Source organism: Sturnus vulgaris, chromosome 6 (genome assembly GCF_052056855.1).
Source record: "Sturnus vulgaris isolate bStuVul1 chromosome 6, bStuVul1.hap1, whole genome shotgun sequence".
Taxonomy (NCBI): Eukaryota; Metazoa; Chordata; class Aves; order Passeriformes; family Sturnidae; genus Sturnus; species Sturnus vulgaris.
In genome coordinates this window covers 38,192,367-38,208,978 of record NC_142248.1, presented here as the reverse complement: position 1 = coordinate 38,208,978, position 16,612 = coordinate 38,192,367, and the positions used below count along the sequence as shown (strand labels likewise).

Genomic DNA, 16,612 nt, shown 5'->3' with positions numbered 1-16,612 from the left:
CCAATCATTTTGTGTCTCATCACATTTCTGAGCATCTTAAGTACCTTAAAGCTTCAATATCTGTAACGCTGTTCATAAGTCAGAAAAAAAAAAAAGGAATCTAAACTACATCAGGGCATATAGCGTTTAATACAATGTCATGCTTTCCTTGCTCTTACTGAATTCACTCAAGCATCCAGCTTGCTTTTTCAAACTACTCTTGCATACTGAGCAGACATCTTTACTGTTTTATCTCCATTAACTCCCAATTCCTTGTCCTCAAACAACCCTGGAACAGAAGCTGCTAACATAATTAGTGTGTTTGTGTATGCAGTAGGGTATCAACACTGAATGAAAAAATTTGTGCCAAATGCAGGACCAACATAAACCTATTTTACTTTCAATTTTATGGCACACTATTTATTTTTTTAAAAAAGGGGGAATGTAAATTTTATTTTAATACAGGATTTGTTTGCAACAAGCACTTAAATAAAGCAAAATAACTCAATGGCCTTAAGCACATGTCTTTTTCAGTAACAGACTGGCTGGAAAGTCAGGAAGATAAAATTACACATATTCTAGCTACACTGTAATAAGTACAAGTGCATGTCTCACAGCAGGGAAGGAAAACTGCCCAGACTCTAGCAATGCCAGAATTGTTATTGCTTAGATTGTCAAGGATCTGCTCTGTCCACCCGTGCCCATCCAAGCATGGCAGGTGTTCGGTTTTTTGCAGTCACTGTTACTAACACGTAAGAGTCTTCCAAAAACACGTACTGAATAAGAAATAACTGCTTTTCTTAAATGCCACACCTCACTTGACATTGTGTATCAAAAGAAAAGTTGGTGGTTTTTTTGGTTGTTGTTTTAAATTTGAAATGCTGTAAACACAAAACCTGCAGGAGTGCATTTAGTGAGCTATGGACCCAGTACAGAAATACTCTTTATCAGGAGACTGAGTATTGTAATAACTTCCATACTCTTTTACCATGCTGCAGGTAGTCTTGACTTAGATATCTAAGTATTAGAGATCAGATTACAGTATTTCCAGGTGACATATACACCAGCATCTAGAGTCAGAGTGGTCACACTAAGTAAACAGACCAAGTCTTCCTGAGTGAAATGCTCTCTCTGATAGGAGTCCAGTGTGCAACATTCATCAAGCCAAGTATCTTCTGTATTTTTTGCCTTTCCAGTAGTACATGAACATATTCACTGCTTATGTACCCCAGGAGATTAAAGTGTGCTAAATGGTCTCCAAATATTATACAAAGTTTTGAAATCACTCTACTGAACACAGCCAGCAGTAATGCTGAGAGACCAAGAAATCTACTGATGCACAGGTATTTCTTAAAACCTAGATACTCCCTAGATGATTGCACTTTTGTTTTTATCTAGACTGGCAAAGATTGCACCTCTCAGCATTTCTTTTACACCTGTATCATTCACTGACCCTCTCTGCACCCTGGCCCAAACTTCTCAGTAATAGAGACATCAGCCTTTCTGACCCTCCTGCAATCCACAGGACACACAAGTCCCACAACAAACAGCTGGAAGGGCTACAGGGAAACTGCTCCACAAGCAGTTACATTTACCCAAGGGTCCCACACCCATCTCTGAGGCTGGGTCCACAGCCAGGTTAGGTATCACCACCCTAAGGAACGTGAACAAGCTCAGTTCCTCACACAGACAATTTACTGTGTGTATTTGGCACCAGATTACCCAAGTCAGAAGTCCTGAGAAACAACTACTCCATTTGGCCTCCACAGGGAATGAAATTCTTACCTAACACATTGCTACACAGGATTACACCACCTTAACAACTGTTCCAACAATATTGATGGAAAGCTCAGTTGCCTTACCCTGACCTAGAATAGAGCACAAATGTTTGCACCAGCACACAGATAACAAATACTCAAGCAAGCAATAGTGGAAGGCTCATATTCCTAAAGCTGCAATGGTGTTCACAGTAATATCAGTAGTTCACAACATTTAAAGGTATCAAGATGCTCTACCAGAACAAACAACATACCTCAGCAAGGCATTCATGCAGGTTTCACAGAATCTGTGTCCACATTCAGTCTGTTTAGGATTGCATAAGATGAGGTGACATTTTTCACATTTGTACTTATCTTCCACGGCATTGACAAATTTCTCTTTGTAGCCACCTTGCTCTGGAACATAGATGGATGCTGATGGACTGCGGTCAGGATTGGCCCTCTGCTGCACCATTTCTACAGATAAAGGGGGTTCTGACTTCTTACTGGTGTCCATGCTCTAAGATAGTTTCTGTGAATCAAAAGAGAGAAAAACTGAGAAACGAGAACCTCTTTCACCATTTAAATAAAACAAACGGAGCATCTGAGAGACTGCCTAAAATCAGAAAGGATCAAGAACAGATCTGTGTCCACACATCATGTGAACATAATACATACATTACTGCCTGAGTATATTTAGCACAAATCTGTAAAATAGTCTACACATTCAAAGGCTCTAGAAAGCAAACAATTAAAACCTGCTCCTGAAAATGAAGTGTTAATTATGGCCATCATCTAGAATTACAAATGGGATTCTTTCACATCTCTCTCCCTCTCTCTCTCTCTGAAAAGTATTGCTTAATATTGAAGTCCAGCCATCAGAGGCAGCAAGAGGCGTGGTGAAGAAGGTGCTCTGGCACAGTACAGAGATCCTTCTCAAATGCTGCTGCAGAAGCACACAACCACCACTGCCCACACAGGGCATCCAGAGCCTGCCCAGCCCCCCTGCCCACTTTTCCTGTCGATCCCTTTGCAATAATATAGTGTAAGACACGCTGCTTTAAACCACCACAAAGGGCTTTTAGTTACTAGATACTTTCCAACCTTTTCACTGCATATCTTCACCTGAAGAGAGCAGTTGAGCAAAGTCTAAGTGACAGCAGAGAAGTGCCTATGTAACATGGCCATTTGATTAATTTACCAGGGCTAAACACAACTGACAGGAAGCCAAGAAAATAATTAATCCAGCTGAAGAGTAAATTACAGTACCTATTATCTTGGACAACCCATCTTCTAGGTCAGCATGCAAAGCATTAGCAGAACAACAGAGGAATAATATCCCAGGTTATGTTTTTAAATGTGTTTTCAATCATTTCCTAGCTAATCTTGTAGTCAAACAAGTATAAGTGTCCTTAGAAAGGCTCAGCATATACAGAAGAAAGCACAACTGGAGGATACAACAGCTATTTACCTATGAGAAGTGTCTGGCAATCTGCAAGAGGAAATCAAACTTCAATTCTCTCTCCATGTTAACTGGTAATTCAGATATAAACCTATTCCACTGCTCTGTAGTTGCCTCAACTGATATAGTTACAATTCAAATTTTAAGAAGAAGAATGAAGAAATGAGGCCCAGTTCACTTCTCAAAGTTTGCCCACAAATGCCACTAAGAGAGTCAAATGTTTCACATTCCAAATATACAAACCCTCTTGTACACAGTTTTTGTGGTACCTTGCCTTCCCTTGCTAAGCCCAAAACCACACACTTGTAATGAAACATATTTATTTGTAGATAACTTCTGCAACTACAATTTTGGTACAGAATTCTAACGGGTACAGAATTTTCTTTGATTTTCGATACCATTATTTACAGAAACAAAAGACAAAATCATTGTGACTCAATGCTGACAGCATTTCATGTTTTAACAACACCACCTGAGCAAGGGTAGAGGTATAGAGTGAAGAATTCTTATTTCATTGCCCCCTTGCCCAGGGGAAAGCCTCTCTGGTCTCCATCAAACTCAGAGAGAGCCCAAGGAACCCATCCTCATAATTCAGAATACAGACCCAGTGATTGTTCCTTATTCAAAGGATATGTGATACCTTATTCAAAACCAACAAAACAGCACAAACACACCCCCCAAAAAAGGAGAAAATGAACTGAAAAGCGACTATAAATTCTGAGCCATAATTTGAATTAATGTTAGTCTATTCCTTGTCTGCTCTTCAAAGACTGCAGAGACTTGTCTTGACAGAACAATATGTGAAAGAACTGAAAAGTCTGTGCTGAACTGAAAGTGACTCACACTTCTCATTAATGAGGAAATTCAGATTATTTCAGACCTTAGCTAGTTTCACCAGCAAGTATAAAAACCCAGCAGGTAATAATGACACTGAAGAGGCAACTCGAGATTGTAACCAGCACAAAAGAAATGAGACTGATGTTGAGAACATGATTCAGACAAGGAGGTTCACAGAAGTGCCATGAATGAGAAAGGAGAGCAGCTTACAGACATAGTCCAGATTTAGAGACTGCCCAAGGCATGAGTGCTGCTGCTGCACATCAGTGGCTGGACATGGGGAAATGCAGTCATGAGCTTAGGACCTGACACCTTCCTGTCATTGTAAAAGAAAAGATTAGCAAGAGATGGAAAAAAGTGCAACTCCTTAAGTATCCAGACTGCTGAAACTTAGCTGCCTATGGACTTGCTTCCTGTGTGTGACTGGAAAAGCTTCATTTGGCACTTTGTTTAGGAATCTGTAAATGTTTCAGTCCCTTGATTTGTAGATTCTAATACCTCTTTTCCCTCTGCAGCTGTGTGTTTTTTAAAATCATATTCAAGACCTCCACTATTCTGTCAGTTCTTGAAGTCAAAAGCCAACTTCAAGCATGTTGATTCGTAGGAGTAACACAGGGAACATTACTTTCCTTAAAATGACAAAAAAACCAGGCATGACCAGCTTCTAACCAACGAAAGAAATATAGAAAAAGAGGCACTAAAAGAGATGTTGACAAGTGAATTGTCAAGTGAAGAGAGCACAAAGTTCCCAAACTTGCAAGTCACAGTCCACAACTACTGAATGTCTGCTTCCCCATTAAGTTTCTTTCGAACAAAAAGAATCTAAAGATGATTGGAGATGTGAAGTCTTCCAAAAGCAAGGTTTCTACAAGGAAACTGAATAATTAGTCACAAGGAGGCAAGCAGGGGTGACAGGAGAATATTCAAGACTTAAGACAGACAGCACCGAATGCCAAAATGAGCAGCAGGTGAGAGTTTCACAGAGACACAAAACTGCTCCAGGCTGGACTGTCAGCTGTCAAGACAGATTTCACACCAGAATAAACTGCACAGGGTGCCACAGGACTCCACTTTTGGAACTGTCATCTTGGCTATCTTGTCACAGAAAACAAGCAGAAAGCACATTGACAAATAGAACATACTATGAGATATGGCTAACAGTCAGATTTGTCTGTCTTGGGTTTTGTATTTATTTTATGAAGAAGTATGTCAGACCAGAAAAGCTAAACAAGCTCAGCAACAGAGCAGCCAGATTGGTGAGGAATTCTCTTCCACAATACTCTGGATTTTCTTGTGCAGCAAAATTCGGAAGCCATTCATGAAGTAGTGCCACAAAATACAACCGAGCATTGAGCTTACAAGACCACCACAACCTTATTACAATGAACAAGCTGCATTTAACAAGAGGATGGGGAGAATTGATGTTTATCTGTCTGTATGCACAGAGCTTTGCCATCATGCATATTAGTTACATGTTCCTGCATCTGCACGTGGGATCAGTGGCGAACACAAGCACAGAAAACCCAAACATTTCAGCTGCCACCCTCCTGCAAACAGCACTGTTATGGTTCCCATGCCACTACAGAGTGTCATCTGCAATGGCTTCTCTTCCTTTTCAGGAACCTTTAACAGCAGGACTCCGATTATTCCCCCATAATCATGTTTCAAACTGGCAACAAGAAGCAATTTTGAAGTTACACCTCGGTAAGATACTCTGCACTCCTGGCAGTGAAGTTAACATACTTGCAGAGAGCAGGGACAGGAGCTGAGCTAGGGCATTCAAGATGGGCTAATTCTGGTGGGGGTCTCTGGTTCCTAAAGGCATGGCAAGCTGCCATCCAGCCAAGGACTCTGCTTCTTGTTCAGCAAAGCTAAATCTTAATGCCTAATTAATAACCAGCTAGTTCTTACACTCCAGTTTCTTATCTGTGGGAAAAGATCATCACAAAAATATATGAACTTTTAGATGTCTTTTAAAACTGTTAAACCCTGGACAATTAATTCTCAGGGCAGATAAGCACATAAAGAGGCACAGTCACCAAGGTTGGTCCTGTCCTCTGCTGCTTGTCTTCCAGGCACCTCTCCTGCATCTGTTAATGCTCACACCTGAGAGGACATTGCTGTGGCCATCAGATGGGTGACACTGTGACACTGCTTGCTCCAGTCTGGTCACTACTCCTGCTCAATACAAGTGGTATTCAAGCAACTGAGGCTGGACCTCAGTTGATACTTCAAGCTGTTTATACTGCAGTGAAGGTCAGAACAACTTGTTGGTGTTTATCTAATACTACAATTAGTACAGAAGCCTAGAAACTGGAAGCAAAAGTGAGTTTACCCATAAAGTTGTTCCGAGAATTAGGAGGCACGGGAATTCCCAAACAAAAGACATTTTGCTCTTTCCTTATTTAAACAAGGGTGTTGTTCTCACTGCACAAAGAGCAAACACTCTAAAAATCTGCACTCATGTTCTGTAGTATCACATATCTTTATGATTTGTTTTTTGGGAATAAAGCCAGTCTGTTACACAGAAATACAATAAAGCTTCTATAAAAATTCAAAATAAATTTGCATTCTAAAGAAAACAGGAAAAAAACCCACTCTTACATAAATCTAAAACATTCTTAAAATTTTGATTGCACTTGGTACCATGGGATTTGGAACCTAGAAAGCTCTGCATGAAGACAGTTTTCGTACATTGACAACACGAAGCAAATAAGCTTCTGCCACAGATTTAAAATTCAAAAAGAGCAAAAAGCTATTAGAAAGAAATGTTTTCATTACAGTACACCTTAGAAGAGAATAATGCATGACATGGTTTAATTTGGTTATTACTATAGGACAGCAAAGCTTTTTGATCAAATTACAGTTTGCAGTGAGAACATAAGTTCCTGAAACAGAACAGCACTGCATGCACAGTATCTAAATTAAGCTCTGAAAGAGAAACCTAAAGTGGGACAGGGAGCTTAAGATCAGAGCAGAAAAGTAACCTTTCCTCTTCAAAAAAAAGTGTTGTATCTTAAAATGTGTAAAAGCACATAAACTTCAGCATCTCATCCTAACCAGGTCATTTTTGGGTAGCCTGGGGTATAATTTTTCATTATAGCTGTTAATGAGGTAAGGGCTTGTGATTGTGCTGTCTCTCCTCCCAGCCTCCCAAAACCACACTGGAACCAACTGGGCAGAATTTTCATGAAGATGAACAGCTAGGAGGGGAACAAAAAGAGAAATTTAATGTAGTGTCCTAGTGAGCAGGAGGCTGCAGAAGTGCACCACTGTGGTCGAGCAGTCAGTCAGTGCACACACAGGCACAAACCAGGCAGGAACACCTGCTCCCTCTTGTCCCACCAAGCTTCAGGGCCTTGGTCTCCTCATAATCCATAAAAGCAGGAGTGGGCTGCAGAGTTAGAGGTTTTTGTTGTTTGATTGCCTTCTTTTTTGTTTGTTTGTTGTTTTTTGGGGGATTTGTTTTGTTTGTTTGTTCTGTTGTTGGGGTTTTTTTTGGTTTTTTTCAGGAGGGCAGAGTAGGGGTTAAGAAAAGGGATGTAGAACACAGACTAGCACAGACTTCATCAGTTTCCCTGCTCTTCACAGAATTTTCTTGCATATTCCACAGGATATACAGATAACCAGGTAGCAGGAGAGGTATTTCCAGATCTTCAGTCTTTCCAGCTCACTTGCTTTCTATCATCAAGAATTATTGCTTCAAGTTAGCACACAGAAACCTTTATCTTAAAATTAAATTATTAAAACAATCTGAATTTTTCCTCTGTCTTACATTTCAGCATTTTATAGCTTCTAATAAATTCCTATCACATACTGAAAAGAATGTCCATCTTTCTTTCACCATTTTAGACAAGTCTTCTGAGCTGGTTCTGCTTCCGTGTGCTATTATATTATGTCACATATATTGGCATACTCTGATGTCTTGTTAAAACAGTAATGCAAGCTGAAAGCAGTATATTGGTGACAACATATTATCAGGTTACTCAGGGCACACATGCCAAAGAATATTAAAATAAGGCTGAGCAGGGAAGCTGCCATGGGAATCTGGACTCTGGAGCTCTCAAGTGTGAAGGGGTCCCTACAGCAGAGTATGATTCTCACAACATGCAGCACACCTCAGCCTGGCCTTCTGGCATAACCCCACTGCTCAGTCTGGGCAGGGCCACTGAACAACAGACAAACAAAATGCAAATGCCTCGAATCACTCCAAAAGAAGGCTCGAGAGTGGCAGGTTTGAAAGCAGACAACCATCCATCAACTTTGTTCTGTGAGGTCAGAAGCCCTGGCATATTCACTCTTGTTTGCAAAGAGGAACTACTGATTTATTTATTTTTACCTCCATGCATTTCATGCTTGAAGTGCTATTTACTATTTCTCCAGAGCATATATATATATATGTGTATGTATATATATATATATATATATATGTGTGTGTATATATATGTATGGGACCAACTAACCAGAGGTTTAGGTATTTCCAGATACCTAAATAGTTGATAATATCAAATATATTTATTAATATACCCTAAATATCAATGTGGCTTTTATTTCTCTACAGGAATTAAACATAGTATTTGAGTGTAAATCTAAAAGAAGGTGAGGAATGGTCTCATATTTCTCACTGTGTAAAGTTGTATCACCTTAGCAACCCTTCCCATACTCTCTCAGAGTATGCCCTGGAAATAGGTATAATATAAATATTGATATTTAAAACTTCTTTTTCTATGTGCTAAAATAAATTGGCTATTTTAACTACTTTAAGCTTTGCCCTATAATTTTATAAGCATGTATGTTCCTTGTTGTGGAGAAGACCTGGAGATCATACCTATGATATTATAGAACAGATGAAGACCAACAGGGGAAAAAAAAAAAAATTAAAAAAAAATTTTTAAAAAATAAAAATCAGTGTTTGGATATAAGCAAGGATGCCAAACATTTGAAAGCATGCAGAAGCAGTGCATGAAGTATTCTCCTCACAGGAAGCTTCTGCCTTTTGCAGCCTCTCACCAGTGCAGCATTCCAGCTGCTGAGCTTGGAAGGCACCTCTGGAGGTCACCCAGCCCAAGCTCCTGCTCAGAGGAGACCATCTTCAAAGTCAGGTCAGGGTATCCACTGCTGAGTTTTCAGAACTGCCTGGGTGAAGAAATCTCTCCAAGCAACCTCTCCCAGCACTTATCACCCCTCTGTGAGGAGTTTTTATTGTAGCAATTATGATGTGATACTCTGAGGCAGCAAAAAGCCCCTTCTGATACTTGAACTGCTATGATCTCAAGCAATTAAACCAGATTTCACCACAATCTCCACAGGCTCTAGCCTGTAGAACTTACTGAACAAATAGGAAAACTATTTTTGGTTTGGAAGGTACAGGCTATTACTTATTTTCCTATCTGACCTAGAAAATCAGAAGTATAATCAAAAGACGCTATAATTATATTCTTGCAAAAGAACAACCATGCATGTCACCTGAATCACAAACATTGTTTATTTCCCATGTTCTAGATTGCAAGATGACTGAAGAGCTGAAAATGAAAAGTAAGTTTAGTTTTACATTGTTTTATTCTTTTAACTTATCAGTTTCCTTGGCTGCATTTATTTCAAAAACGAGTCTACACATCCATGTGAAGTGTCCTAGAGGATTGAACAAAACAGCATCCCCATACAAGGGGTCTCAATTTAGCAACTCTGCTGGACTATGCTGTCATGAGAAGAGTTGTAACATACACTCCCTCTTACTCAGTGTAACAAACTTCTACATTCTAAATAAAGGACAGATTTATAAAGTAATTACATCAGCAGTAGGAGGTTAGAATAGTAGTATTTATAAATAATAACATAGTATTAGCATAGCTCATAATGCCCAAGAAACCAGGGACTGACACTTTTTGTAATTATCCAATAATTTGCTGAATACAATTAACATTTAGTCTAACACATTTCACCGGATGAGAGACAAAAAAAGCCCATAACTTTTAAAGGACTTAAATTTTATCTAATAAAAAAGACAGCAGAAAAAGTAAGTCAGTGCAATTAAGGAAAGCTGATTTTCATGTGACACTATGTTCAACCACTATGTTCAACTCTTAATTTTTGAAGGTTTACAGCATTCCTTTGAATCATGACACATGGGTTGGCAAAACATCAGCCTCAGGCAGCAGTAAAAATAAAGTGTTTGTATTTTGATTTACACTTGCTATCTACAGCTCTCAGTAATTAGCTCCTAATCTCACTGAGCTTCCAAAATACAGAGTAAAGTCATCTGAAGTGCAAGAAATCAAAAGCATCTTTTAGAAATCAAAAGACCTCTTAAGCTTTGAAAGCCTGGTTACAAGGCAACAGATAAGAGAAATGCTGTCCAAGCTCATGACGAGTATTCTTCTGTATTTCCAATTTAGGTTCCTGTACATTTCCTCTTTTCTCTCATGCACCCCTAGACAAAGCAATTGCATTTTACCTATTAAATCAACCCCCAGCTGTGATCTGTATTTCTATACCAGGCTTTTAGTAGAAGCAGATAAAGAACAGGAAAGATCAAAAGATGATCAGATGATCACAGAACAAAGTAAACTTTAATCTCTTCCTCTGCTGTTTAGGGGAAGTCCATGATTGAGATGCATATGATAGTCCTATGTGGGGGACGTGGATGAACACCATGAATTTTTTTATTTTTTTAACTTCTGGCTCTGTTTACAAAGGAAAAGTTCTATCTTCTACAAAAGAAATATACTCAGATAAAATATTTCCAGAAATGCCATGAAAACCATCGTATTTGAAATTAAAGGTACTTTCCTCTTTCAAAATGGTTTTACATGGGCTTTGAAGAGAGAACTGGGAAAAAACAGCTTATATTTGCATTTGGAATACTCTGTTTTTACGGAAAGCTGTTTCCATCAATCCAGATTTCATCCAATTCCTGTTTCACAGCAAGCCTAACGCTTCCTTTAATTGTTCTGCAGAGCACACACGTCTTTGGTTCACATGATACAAGCGGCAGTGTCAAATGACAGACACCCAAAAGCCCAACTTCTCACTCTGATTCCCACTCCTGCCTGCTGTGACTGGGCAAGAGGGCAGTGGAACCAGCCACGACAAACCCTAGCAAAGATCAACGAGGGTTTAGGCACATGGCATGTCCCAGTCATTGTGACCCTGGCATACAGTCCTACAAAATGATGTCTCATCCTCTAGTGACCTAGTCTAGTCCCCTTTTCCTCCCAAGGCATGACTTCAAGAAAAATCTGCTGCATGAGTTATCAGGAACAACTTGCTTGTAAGTTACAGCAACTTAAGACAACAAAGTCTCTTCATCTCTGAAATCACCAAGTATGAATTAAAAGATTATTGCAGTATTTTTCTCAACTTTTTCTTTTTTCTTAAGCCAAGACCTATCAATCAATGCTATTATTTTCCTTTCTGTTAGTGAGAGAGATCCTCAGCTTCAAATCTAACAGAATTTCAGGTCTGTCAGAATAGCAGAAGATATTCCTCAAATCAGAGTTTACCTATCTGCACTGCTGTCTGCCAAGTGCATGAAGAATAATTCTGCACTGCCAATTCCTGACAGAGTGCATCTGTGCTGTCTCTTAATAAACCAAGCCTTGAAATCTAAGCAGAGTTAAAAAAATAAGACAGGTAAGTACCTCATCTTCTACAATTAGAAGAAAGTATGTGAAGGCAAAGGTGTCAGAGACCAGCAAATAAAAAGAAAAAAACCCGAAGCACTTCAAGAAGCTTATTATGAATAATTACTGCAAAACTGCCTTCTCAAGAATACCTATAAAATACTACTTAATTAATTTTAAAATGCAGCTCATCTTTAACAAAAACAGTCCTCCCAGGAAATTCTGAACACAGCAGAGTTTAGAGAATCTGGTAAATGAAACAGAATGCAACTTCAAGTATGGCTGGGCACTTTTTGAACTCAACACTGAAATGAAATGTTGTGCAACTAGAAATGACCACACCAGAAAACTTAAAACGCAGTATCTCACTTTCACATGAAGTTCTTTCTACTCTAAATTAAGCTTTCTAAGCCTGCATCTAAAACTCAGAAAAATCTATCTAGCCTGTCTTTTATGGAAATTAATTCACTCTCATAAAACCTTTCCTGCTCCTTCACTTCATCCCAGTGAACACGGCATACTATGAACACTATGAAATACTTTTTTACACTGCCCTAAATACTAATCAAACTCTAGAAATTAACACAGCATGTGACATTGTCAGAATATTTTATTGAACACTAAACTGCATGGAAGACAATTATTCATGCACAGAATTCAACTTCTCACTAATCCTGAGTGAAATTTCCCATCCCTCTAGATGATGTCTTCAGCTTTGTCTGAATCCATTGCTTCTTAATGAGGAAGGGAAAGGAAAAGAGAGCAACTCTTTTCATTTGCCTGTATTTTAGTACTTATCAGAATGTGAGGGAAAGAAAAACATTGTCCACTTTGTCCATTAATGAAGCAATAGCAGGTTTAACTTCAGTGATTTCAATGTCTACACTGTACACTTCAGCATTTAGATTTTATTGTCTATGACCAACATCTTGGAGTTTGGGAAAAATGTGGGAGTTTAAGAATTTTCTATTAGATGAAAAAAAAACCAAAACCAAACAAACCAAATTTGTAAATAGAATCTGGAAGAAAGAAAAAAAAATTAAAAACCCTCTAAACCATTTGTGCTAGAATTTCTAGTTATACTGAAGTACATTCCAGCTTCTACAGCTCTAGCAAAAAACTATTACTGAAGATGAGTTTTCAGGATAAAGTCACAGACCCTTTACCAAGTATAGTATTCATAATCACAATTTGACATTCATTGCTATCTAAAGCATTTTTTACCTTTATTAAGGTATTCATGGAGGAAGCTGTGTTTTCCCTAACTGAAAATTTAGATTCACAAAACGTTTTTCCCAGCAACGTGAGAAAGGAAGGAGCACGTTGCTTCCTTTTGTAGCAAACGCCGACTTTAGGAATGTGCTGCTGGAAGCCAAGTCCACCTAAAACACAAATTCTGCTGGTGTATGACAGTACTCATTATTGCAGTTGTTAAGTGTTATGAAAAGACTGTTGCTTGGAATCTGCATGCAATTTCCTCATTTCTCTCACCATTTCTCCTCGTTTCTCTCTCTTCTTGGTTATTTTGCCAGGTAACAAACTGTGTTATTACTTTTTCTTGCAAACTTTAAATGTTTTATTTGCTGCCTGCTGGTTTACACCAAGTGCAGTTATGGAGGTTTCAGATCAATAGATAGCACTGACATCTTGAGAAAAAGTCATCTCTACAGCCCTGGGTCAGACAGGACCAAAAAACCCCAGGTCCCTTTGAAGGTTTCTCTTCTACTGGATTAAGAGAATTAACAAAAATCAATGAGGATGTTATCCTTATACAACATACCTAATGTGGAGGTTGTGAAAGTAATTCATAAATTTTTCTGACTGAATTTCACATCACTACCCAGAACCAAGTGTTTATCACTGTTACACAGCCAAAAAAGTTAAACATAAGTGATAGAAACCTTTCAAAGAAACTTTCTGATAAAACTGTATGGTACTGCTGCTGCTTCAGAAACATTCACACCATGGTGGTGCATTCCACACCATCACAAGGCCTTAAAGAGATGTGCCTTCAGATCTGGAACATGAAGTTTAGTTGAAAATTCTTTTTGCATGCTTATCGCCCGAGGGCTTCTTTAGTTAATATTAATGAAATCATGTTCACTTCTACCAAATAAATACTTAATAAAGCAATCCTGTTTAATGTATTAACGGCAATCTAACCTTTAAACACGCATTTTTATTTCTGAAAATTCAAACCTGAAAGCCTCCAGGTGTTACACTAGAAACTAAATGAGAATACTCAGATTCGTTGGAAAATTTATGCTCATAAAGAATTATCTGCTTACAAAGATTCACACAGGCACAGTCTAGATATGCAGAATGAAAAGAATAATTTACAACTGGAACAAATGCCAGATTTAAAAGTATGCAGAGGACACTCACTGATAGAGCAAGTGACTTAAGTCCCAAGATTAGAGCTTACAGGATCCTGCACTGCTAATGACACTTCAGAGGAAAGAGTGCTGGTTCCCACTTTTTGCAAATAACTTGTATCTAGGCAATGAAGCTTCCAATATTACAGCAGCAGTTTGGATTTCTTTCCCCACCAATTCTACAGAACTACTACATGATTTTAAGACCTCATCACTTTGTTTCTCCCTAAACTGTATAATAAGCAAAATATTGTTTACACCTTTTACAGCATCCCTGGCCTGAAGTGTTCTACATCCATAGGAGTATTATTTTTGGACTCTTCTAGTGCGATTTGTCACTACTCTAAACCCTCCTAAAAAAGTCTTCATAAAAAGAAATCACTTGCCCACGCTTCTTAAGTGTCATAAGGGATTCTTTTTTTACATTACATTTTCCAACTGAACTGAACACCAATGCTTTATTATCCTAGGAAGAGAAAAAAAAAGGGGGGGGGGAAAGTAGCGCCAAAGATTCTGTTAAGCATGATTCCTATTTCCTCTATACATCTGCTAAATTTACAAGCAATTATTTTGAGGCCAGGAGCAGCAAATTCTTAGTGTTATCTCAGAACAGTGAGTTCTACAGCTTAGACAAGTGTCAGTGTCAGAAAGTGGGTTGTCTTTGTCTTGGGGCTTTTAAAAACAATTTTCCATTTTTCAAGACATTTATTCAAGGGATAAAAAAGAAATCATGAAATTAGGTATATGTAAACTCAAACTGCATTTTTATCTTTTTATAATCTTACTACTTCACTAATTTATTCTCCAGGGTATTGACTGCACCAGTTATACTTATTCACTGACAGCCGTGCTGGTGATAGCTGTGATTAGTTACAGTGAAGGCTATTCCCTTTTGGAACAAGGATGGGTTTTGCTATCAATCCAAGCAGCCTCTGTCTCAGTGAAATAAGGGACTTCATCAGTGCACTAACACCAAACAGAGGGCTGGCAAGAGCTGTAATTAAGGCAAATCCTTAGTATCTTAAGTTCAGCTGAGAGAGGACAATCCTAAGGTTCTCTCACTTCCCACAAGAAAATTTTACATCTTTAATGATAGGTCATCACCCAGTTTTTTAAAACCATCTCAGATAGTTTTTTTTAAAGTGGCCTAAGCTGAATGTACTAGGCACATAAGACATTGCCTCTCTTAGTACAAACTTTTTGTACTCATATATTTTCCTTTATATAGACCCCTTTTTTCTCTCATCTGCTCAGTTTTGAGAGTAATTTCAATCAAGCCCTCCACTACCGCATTCAAGTTTTACTTTGATGCACAACACAAAAATCAACAACACAGATGCCAGGAGAATATGTTGTAAAAATCTGTTTTTCATCATACCAGCAGTGTGCAATGCTGAACTGGTGAAAGGATTGCACATGAAAATTCAGACCAAGGTGATCAAAATAAATGCTCACAAAAGCCTGTATTACATTTTTGACATAGAGGAAGAAATATTATGTGCATGACTAGAATTAAAACCAAAGCAAAACAGACTTCCAAGCACCTACTTCACAGCAGCAGTAAGACTGCTTAGGTAAAATGTTCTCTTCTACCCAAATATGAATGCTTTAGGAGAAAAAAAAATAAAAAAATCACAGTATCTTTGATAAATGTAGCAGCAAGCTTATGAAGTTTGGATTGAGTATAGCCCAGTACTCAAGCACAAGGCAAAAGAAGCCTTTGAGAGAAAGTGATTCAAACTCTAATTCCAAATAAATCTCCTTCAGAGTTTATCCAATCAATTTTTCATGTTTGACAAATGTGAGAATTCTCCTAGTAGCCAAAAAAACCTTACATTAAAAACAAAAGGAAGGATTTTACCATATCAGAGCCACAGAAAGCAGTGGCAGTGCCACCAAGGAACACTCCATACATGCGAATACAGTTTCAGGTAACACACAAGTTACAAGCATTAGAAGTTTAAAGGTGAGTTTCCAAACTCACAGTAACAGAATTCCATTAAATGTATGTATTTTCTTAGGATCCAACCTTTAGAAAAGGCTCACCTTAAGAACAAGTTACAGGGCCCTTTCCCATTTAAACACCTGTTCAGTATCACAGATGCCAGAACAGCATAAAGGTTGGAATCCTTTACAGTTCTTGCCCAGCCTTGGTTCTTTACTGCTTTTTCTAAACTCTTCACTAATTTACCTGCTAACAGGTAAACCCTGTATCAGTCTGGAAATTATATGTTTCTTCTCACATAACAATTCTCCTTCACAGACAACTGATGAGACTATAATATTAAAAACTGAGTTGTTAGCTTAAATAAAAGCTCTTGATTTCCAAAGTCTATGCAACAGCTTTCTTGATCAAATCTGGATACTTCTCTTCTTCCCACATCCCGCCCCCCCCCAAATTTGGAAGACTCTCTGATTGCTTACATTTGCTTCGTTTTATTTGAATCTCATTTGATCCGCAGCTTGAGAAGAAAGAAGAACAGGCTTTCTCAGTGCTCTGATAGGGTTCTCTTTACTCTTGCCAATAAAGAGAGCTTTGCTACAGTCTGCCTGGTTTCTTTCTTTGCCCTGAAGAAAGAA

General features: G+C 38.4%; 1 protein-coding gene across 9 annotated transcripts in view; it reads right to left on the bottom strand.

The window, feature by feature from the left end:
- TRAF3 (TNF receptor associated factor 3) overlaps positions 1-16,612 on the bottom strand; it is a 69,189-nt gene that overhangs the window by 31,988 nt on the left and 20,589 nt on the right. For 8 of the 9 annotated variants that reach the window (XM_088166272.1, XM_088166276.1, XM_088166277.1 and 5 more), the window contains 2 exons: positions 16,457-16,600; positions 2,012-2,268 (listed from right to left, as the gene is read on the bottom strand). In XM_088166272.1, the coding sequence (XP_088022398.1) occupies positions 2,012-2,253 (242 nt within the window). In that variant the 5' untranslated portion in view covers positions 2,254-2,268; positions 16,457-16,600. The remainder of the gene's footprint in view (positions 1-2,011; positions 2,269-16,456; positions 16,601-16,612) is intronic. The other variant, XM_014871931.2, reaches the window with a different exon arrangement.